We start from the raw sequence: 8,523 nt of genomic DNA on the forward strand, positions 1-8,523 counted from the left end.
CAGACAGATGTGTAGAGAGAAGGTCATGCAGTTCTCCAACTTCACCTTACTGATAAAAAAAAAATGAAATAGAAAAGGCAAATGACTTGCCCAAAGTCACACAGCTTAAGCCAGAACTGCATGTGGAACCAAAGCTCCTCTTCCTCCTGAGTCCTGTGCTCTTTATCCCTCACCACTGTGCCACACCACTCAATGTGTATCAGCAATGATAACAACCAATCTAAACAAGGTAAAACCCAGAAATAAAGCCATGGGAATCAGGATTCCATACCAAAAACTAAGGTACCTCAGCTCACTGGCAGAAAAAAAAATATTTGTTGCCAATTTATTTTGAATACCATATTTTAACCATATTTGCATGCTTCAGTTGCTTCTAGGATTGGGGATGTGAAGCCAATCAATATAACCTTTTGGGGGGTGGGAATGGAAAGGGGCCCTGAACATTATTTGTTCCTATTTTCATATTTTTAAAAAATTTCATTAACCTCTTTGCTTAAAGGCCTACTGTAGGCATCATACCTTACAGGAGTCAATCCAACATATGAATGTTTAATGCACCCAAGACATCTTGTTACAGCAGGTGTCACTTATTATGGTTACTCTGTGTCATACATGAAGGAACCTAAGAAAAGTCCTTGCAGGGCCCAATACAAAGCCACCAACCTTGGTCCTAGCTGCTTTCTCTTTTCTCTCACCACCATTCCAACCTCCACCACCCGCAGTTCTCTCATGGACAGTACAGAAACGCGAAGCCTCCACAACTAAGTGTCATCTTGGTGTGGTTATCCTGGTCCCTCCTACTTGAGAGAGGCCAAGAGTCCTGTATTTCAGCCAGCCCAGAGTTTCTGCTAGTAGGCATTCCCATAATAAGCCCAGAATTCCTGTATCTGTTTCCCAGTAGTCAGAAATATCATTTGGTATTTCTGTAGCAGGAACTAACAGCCAAATTCCTACAATCAAATCCAGCTTCATTCTGGACTACATATTCTATATCACTTTTTACTTTGATAAGCTGGTACTATTCTCAAGGTACTACAGCTAAGAGCATCCCAAGTAAAAAGCTTTAGCCCAGCTGGTTAGGCTCAATGGTTGAGCTTAGACCTATGAATCAGGAGGTCAAGGTTCCATTCCCAGTCAGGGCACATGCCCAGGGTTGTGGGCTCGATCCCCAATAGGGGCCATGCAGAAGGCAGCTGATCAATGATTCTCTCTCATCTTTGATGTTTCTATCTCTCCCTCTCCCTCTCCTTCTCTGAAATCAATAAAGAATAAAAATAAAAGCTTTATATCAGGTTCAAGCACATGGATGACTAAAAAGTATCTCAACAGGTTGAGACACAGTACTTACAAAAAGGGATAAAGAAAAAGTTTGCTGGGATCTCCCCAGCTCCTGTGAAAAAGACATAGCCACAGCCCTAGCTGGTTTGGCTCAGTGGATAGAGCATCAGCCTGGGAACTGAAGGGTCCATGGTTCCATTCTGGTCAAGGATACATGCCTGGGTTTCGGGCTGGATCCCCAGTGGGGGGCATGCAGGAGGCAGCCAATCAATGATTCTTTCTCATCATTGATGTTTCTACCTCTCTCTCCCTCTCCTTTCCTCTCTGAAATCAATAAAAATATATTTAAAAAAGACATAGCCACAACATACAGTTACCTAATCTTTACTTCAAAAAGGCAGAGTCAAATGAAAACATTACCACCTTAGCTGTTATTAATCAAGTCTCTGCAAAATATTTATAACCCAAGACTGAGTTAGGGAAAGAAAGAGAGAGCAAGACCCTATCGTGATCCTCCAAGAGGTTTATCCTTAAGCATCAAAGAGGAATTCAGAACAAAATCCACCTACAATCCTCATCTAGACTGCACACCTGAACTGAAGCAGCCCACAAAACTGGAAGTTTCACTATCTCCCACAAGTAAATGTCACCAGCCCACTCTCTAGGTCTCAGGGTAAGTAGACACTTGAACTGAAATCGAACAGGAATCTATGTTGTGTGAAGTGCCAGGTCTGGTGATATTAAAGGGGAATCAGAAAATTCACCAAAGGCAGCACAGACAAGCTTCCAACCAAAGACTATATCTATTTTCCTACCTTTTTACCCAGTACAGAGCATAGTACCTAGTACACAGAAAATGTCCAAATATCTATTTAATGACTGAAAAACAGAAATCAGAAACCTGATTTTATCCAAAAACAAACCAACCTGTTTGCCAAACCAATAGAATTCAAATTAATATTTGCTTTTAAATGACCCTGACTTACCCCAAATTATTTCCTCTAATAGATTAAGAAAGGTAAATTTCTCACCACCCCCTACCTAAATAAATAAATAAATAAATAAATAAATAAATAAATAAATAAAATGAGGGGGAAGAAGTGTGGACTATAGAATGACCCAGAAACAGGATGTTCTTTTTTCTAAGACAAAAAACAACTTATCCTCCATACACTAGAATTCCAATTGAAAATTCCCCTATTTCTTGCCCAGATGTACAACATCATGGAAGACATGGAGTCAAAGCTCTTAACTGGCCATGTAACACAACTATTTTCAAAATTCCCAGCTCAATGGAAGAGTAGAAAAGCAGTGCTAGATGGGGAGGGTAATAAGGCTAACTAGGTCGCTTAAGAGAACAAAATCTCATACCACAAAAGTATAAGTGGGTACTGCTGGGAGAGGGGGAGATATGCAGGAGCTTTTATTCCTCTTTGAAAAGATAATTGACTCCATAAAATACCCAATATTTCTGACCAAAGTATTGAAAACAGAACATGATGAAGAGAGAATAGCAAAATAAAATGATTTTAAAAGTACCTAAAAGTTGTCATTTCTAAGCAAATCTTAAGTATCATTATAAGTTGCTACATTTATTATCTCAGAAGACAGACAAAAAGTGGAACATACCTTATAATGCAAAGAAAAAACTGGTCAATCTCTACTTAAAGCTCTAAAATGACTGATGACAAAATAAAAACTAGCTTTTTTGATATTCCAAAAACAAATGATAAATTTCACCAAGCCAAGCCTTTAGAAAGTCCCTCTCAAGATGATGAAAGATGTCAGCTTCCCTTTAAATTGAGCTGCTTTCCCAAAGTTCAACAAAAGAAAAGTGTTAACAAAATTCAAAATGTAAACAAAGAATGAGGCCAGCCTGTCTTAAAACAAAACATTTGAATATGAAATTCTCTCTCAGAAAGCTTCGTTCTCAAAAAATAAAAAAAATGTTTTCTCTTACCCCCTCCCGTAAGACCCCACATTTGCCACATAATAAAAAGCCAGTAAAATAATTTCAATTCTGAAAAGTGAACGGGGTCAAAATTACTCAAGACAAATGCATCTTCAGAGCTATCAAAGAAGTCATTTATACATCAGGAAAGTCACAAAACCAAAACAAACAGCAAACCCATTGTAGAGAAAAAACCCAGCTACTGTTCTAACAACACAGAATCTATTTCAGGCTGCATAAAACATAACAAGCAAAATAAATCCAAGGTACAAGCAAAATGCCACTGGCTCCTCTTTTGTTTCGGGCACAATGTAACAAGGGCAGCCTGTCTGGGGCTCTGCTCCTGCTGATACAGTATTGCCGCTTAAACCTCCCTCCTCAAGGTCACAGCCAATTTCAGCTATGGAATAAAAGGCAGATAGTGGCAGCGATGGTTTGGGTTATCACTGGCAGAAAAGCAGAGTGTAAAAGTTTATGAGCTCATCAGGATTGTTGTACCATTACATCAGAGGCAATTATAAATGGCCAAGAGCAGGAGATGGGGAGCCAATCAGATCACAGATAGGATGTCAACCTAAGACCAACTGTCTCCTGGCTTTGACAGAAGGATTTTACCTCCATAATTCAAATCCCAAACCAAAGCAATCTGCACTTACTACTCCAATCACTCAGCTGTTTACCAGCACTTCCAGGGAGAAGCCCAGGCCACTGGGCCGACAGAGACTAAGACAGGACGTGGCCCGGGCTGCTCTGGGTGAGCCGCAGCCGGCCTCTAGCTGCCCCCAAGCAGGCCCCTGCCCTCCCTCGAGGTCCCCCAAGCCCGAGGGGCCCCTCCTTGAAAGCACAGATGGGGGACGGCCTAGAGGAAGGCAGGGGGTGGCAGAGAGGAGCGGCAGGTGAGCAAAGAACTAGTCACTCAACTCCCGAGCTCCTAACACTGCCTACATCCCTAACCTGAGCCCCCAGCACCCTCTCACCCTGACCAGGCCCTTCCCCGCACATTCTGCCCCGCACCCCCCTGTCGACCCCCGGAATTCCAAGGGACCAGGGGAGAGGGAGAAGGGGAGCAGACACCTCAGGGAGAGCCCCACACAAAGGCAAAAGGAGGGAAGGAAAGGAAGGCAGACAGGCAGCCATTTTAAGAGAGAAGAGCCAGACAATGGCAGCTCCCCAGCAGTGGGGGCCCCGGGCCGGGGGTAGCCTACGGCTGAGGTCTGGCCCCGCAGCCGCCACCCCCCCACCCACCCCCGGACCCCTCTCGCCCAGCCCCCTCCCCTTTCAGCTGTGTACCTGCGGGGTCCGGGCGAGCGGCTGACCCCCGCCGCCGCTGCTCCCAGGGCTCATGGGCGCGTGGTGGCTCCTTTGTTGGGCCCCTCCCGAGGCGGCCGCCGCCGCCGCCGCCGCAGCAGCAGCCCCCCAGCACTGCGAGGCCATGTCCGCCGGGCCCTTGCCGGCGCCGCCGTCCTGGGGCCCGCCGCCGTAGTCGCCCCCGGGGTAGCCCTGGTAGCCCCGGGCCGAGCTGGGCGACGTGAGCAGTTGGTTGAGGGTGGGGGTGGCGGTGGGCTGGGGGGTTCCCCCGCCGGCCGCTGAGGAGCCGCCTCCCCCCATGGCCCCGAAGCGCTGCTGAGCGAAGGACGAAGACGACGAGGAGGCGGAGGCGCTGGAGGAGGGAGGCGGCTTGGAGCCGGCGGCCGCCGCCGCGCCGGAGCCCGGAGTGCCACCTCTCGGGGAGCTCAGCGCGTAGGCCTGGGGGGGCGGGGGGTAGGCGCTGCGGTTGGGGTAGTAGGAGTTGTACTGGTGGTTGGGGAAGCCGTGGTCGTGCGAGTTCTGCTGGGGCCCCGCGTAGGGCTCCAGGCCCCCGCCGCCGCCGCTCTGCAGCGCTGCCAGGGCAGGGCTTTGTTGTCCGCCATGTTGTTGGTGGAAGACGGCGGCCGCCGCGGCGGCGACGGCAGACGGGCTCCGGCCGTAGGGCTGCCCGAAGCCGTAGGCGGGGGGCGGCAGGGCGGCCGCGGCTGAGTGAGGAGGCGCCCCCACCCCGTCGCTGCTGCTGCCGCCGCCGCCGCCGGGCGGCTCCGGGAGGTTATTGTTCAGGGCGGGCCTAGGGCCCGCGTTCCCGTTCGAGTTCTTCAGGTCCGGCTCCGCGCCGGGCCCTCCGCCGCCGGCTCCGCCGCTGCCCCCGTTGCTCTCGGCCCCGTCCTGCAGCTCCTTTCCCAGCGGCGGCTGCGGCCCCACGGCGGGGCCTTCGCTCTCCTGGCCGGCGGCTGCCTTCATTTCCCCGCGCTCGGCCGCTGCCGCCGCCGCCTCGCCCCCCGCCTCCTCCCGCTGCTGCTGCTCCGCTTTCTTCAGCTCCGAGGGCGGCGGCGGCGGGTTGCCCAGGCTGCTGGCGGCGGCGGGGGCGACCTGCGCGGCCATGATCCCCGCTGTCTCGTCCGCGGAGAGACCGGCCCTGTCTTCGTCGTCTCCCCCCCACCCACCCCGCCCCGGGGCCGAGTCCCCCGGGCTGCCCTCCCCACCCGCCGGGCGGGCCTCGCGGGGCTCCGCGGCTGAGCTGCTCTCGCTCGCTCGCTCCTCTCCCCCCCGCCCCGCCGGCTCAGGCTCCGGGCTGGCGGCGGCGGCGGAGGAGGAGGAGGCGGCGGCGGCTGAGGCGCCGGCGGCTCAGCTGCTCCCGGCTCTGGCGGCTCGGGACCCGGCTCTCCCGGCTCATTCCCCCCAAGCCCTTGCCTGGGAATGAGGGGGGCGGTGGAGGCTCCGCTCCCCAGGGCCTGGCCCCGCTGTGACTCTCCGCTTTCTGCTGCCGGAGAAAGGAGGAGGGAGGGAGGGAGGAGGAGGGCGAGGGGGAGGGGGCGGGGAGGGAGCGGGGGGAGGGGGACCCGGGACGGGCGGGCTGGAGGGCGCGCGGCGGCCGCCCGGGCGCCGGGAGGCAGAGTCGGAGTGCGGGCCGGCGCCCTGCCTCCCCTCCCCGGCCGCGGTGCGGGCCGAGGCTGCTGCGCGGCAGCGGGCGGGCGAGCGAGCGGGCGGGCGGGCGGCCGGGCTGAGCGGCTAGAGCGCCCCACTCTCCTCCGAGTCCCCCTCACTCCGACACGAGGCTCAGCACTGCCATTTTACCCAGCGCCGTCGCGGCCGCCTGGCAAACCCGGAACGGAGCGCGGAGCGGGCGCCGGCCGTGGAACGGACTCGCTCTCTTCCCCTCACAAAGGAGGAGGGGAGAGAACCGGCCGCGGCGGCAGGCGCTCTGCCGCTTTCGCTCGGCAGCCCCAGCGCCGAAGGCTTCGGGGAAAACCCGGCCCGGAGCTGGCGCCTCTCCGGAGCCCGCGCCGCCTCCCTCGGGCGCTCCTATCCCGGCCGGCCTCCGGGCCGCGCCGAGAGGAGCGGGCCGCGTGAACTTACTGGCGGCTGCAGAATTGGCTGAGCCCGAGACCGCGGCCGCCTCGGCCCAGGCCTGAGCCCCTGGCAGCGGGCCTGGTCTTGTGGCTGCTACTTAGCACCTCTACGGCACTGTTTTTCTTCAAAGCCTTTACAAACTCACTCTAAAGACCCAGCTTGGGGAGGGGAAGGGGTGCCTTACTTTTTACCCCCTTTTCAAGCCCAATGGAATGGCAGATCATCGTTAAGACTTCGCGATTTCCCTCTCCCTGACCTCAGGAGCTGGTCCTCACAAGGCTTTGGGGGCATGAGGTCATGTTATCCCCATTTGACAGAATTGAAAGAGGAGAGGAGACTGTCCCATTACAGTTAGAGGGCAGAAGTCGTGTCATATAACAATGGGATCAGAATATATCAGAATAGGTTTGAGGTCAAAGCTGATCATCTCAACGTTGACTTAAAACGGTCACTGAAGCTACTCTAGGGGCATAGGATAGCCTTCTAGCAGGATAACCCAAGCCCCATTTTTGCCGCTTAAAAGAACTGAGCCCAGAATGACCAATAGCCCCAGTCTCCAAGGACAGTACCTGTGAGACTGGAAACGGACCACAGAAGCCCCTGGGGTGGAGGAACCACTGCAGAAGAGGGATGGCCAGAAGGAAACCATTTTCTCCTTAAAAAGAGAAAAGGGACAGTCTAACAGGTCGCTTAGAAAATGATGCCACCCAAATTTGTTTCCTAGCCTCCATTGAAAAGATTATTCAGAGTTTTACTATTACATTCCCAGAGATGTATACTGAGCTGGAGACTTACATAGAAAACTCCAGATCTATAGGCCCCACCAAACCCCAGAGCAGCCTTTCCCTCCTCAGGCGGATTTGGAATGCTCTGACAAGACAGTCTACAAAAGCCAGAAGGGATTCCAGGTCCTCACCGGGCCCAAGGCTGCCTTGGAAGAAAGACGCCCAGGCCTTGGTAGTCACCAAACACCAGAGTCTCTTCTCCCCTGGGATTTTATTTATTTATTTTATTCTTTCTTTCTTTCTTTTTTTTACAGAGAGGAAGGGAGAAGGATAGAGAGTTAGAAACATCGATAAGAGAGAAACATCGATCAGCTGCCTCCTGCACACCCCCCATTTGGGGATGTGTCCGCAACCAAGGTACATGCCCCTGACCAGAATCGAACCTGGGACCTTTCAGTCCGCAGGCCGAGGCTCTATCCCCTGAGCCAAACCGGTCAGGGCTCCCCTGGGATTTTATAAATGGAGACTTCTAGGGCCACAGAACCATTATCTTAGAACTTCCAGATTCTGCAAGCCCCTGGAGTTCTGGCTGTGCCACTTACGGGTCACTGTGAATAATTCCCAAAACCTCAATTCATTCCTGCCCCCTCAAGAAATCTTAAGAGCATCTTACACTAAGAAGGCAAACCTTACTGTTAATCTAGAAGTGGTGTGTGCCCCCTCCCCTGTCCCCCAAGTCAAGAACCAAACCAGCCTTCCAGGACCTGATGGACTGGAATGGGCCAGTGGCCTCTATCCACTCACAGTCCTCTGGGACAACAATTCTCCTGGTGCATTAGGTCCTAGAAACCAAATTACAAGCTGCCTCATAAATGGTGCTTGGCTAGTTAATCAACTGCCTCTGAGCTGGCAAACAGTCCTGAGTCCTGCACACAAATGAGGAATTTTTTACATGCAATTACCCTGCCATTTTCCTCAGAGCTGGAGTGTAATGGGAAACCTGGAGCCCAGTGAAAATCTGAAAGCCAGAATGGATTTTGTCTCCAGAGGTAGCCCTCATCCCCTTTCTTCAATGGCTGTAAGATTAAGTGCCAAAATCCCTTTTCTACCCGTGGTCAAGTTGTTTAGAAAACAGCCACCATTTTTTATCTAGCAATAAGATAAAGTGCACAAAAAATCTATCCACCC

The 8,523-nt window shown here is 52.7% G+C and overlaps 1 protein-coding gene across 4 annotated transcripts in view; it reads right to left on the minus strand.

The window, feature by feature from the left end:
* The window catches only part of ARID1A (AT-rich interaction domain 1A), a 79,308-nt gene extending 73,608 nt beyond the window's left edge, over positions 1-5,700 (minus strand). For 3 of the 4 annotated variants that reach the window (XM_079776056.1, XM_079776057.1, XM_079776055.1), the window contains exon 1: positions 4,520-5,700. In XM_079776056.1, coding sequence (XP_079632182.1) covers positions 4,520-5,641 — 1,122 coding nt within the window. In that variant the 5' untranslated portion in view covers positions 5,642-5,700. The remainder of the gene's footprint in view (positions 1-4,519) is intronic. The other variant, XM_079776058.1, reaches the window with a different exon arrangement.
* Positions 5,701-8,523: the final 2,823 nt, after the last annotated feature.

The sequence above is a fragment of the Cnephaeus nilssonii genome (genome assembly GCF_951640355.1).
Source record: "Cnephaeus nilssonii genome assembly, chromosome: 7".
NCBI lineage: Eukaryota > Metazoa > Chordata > Mammalia > Chiroptera > Vespertilionidae > Cnephaeus > Cnephaeus nilssonii.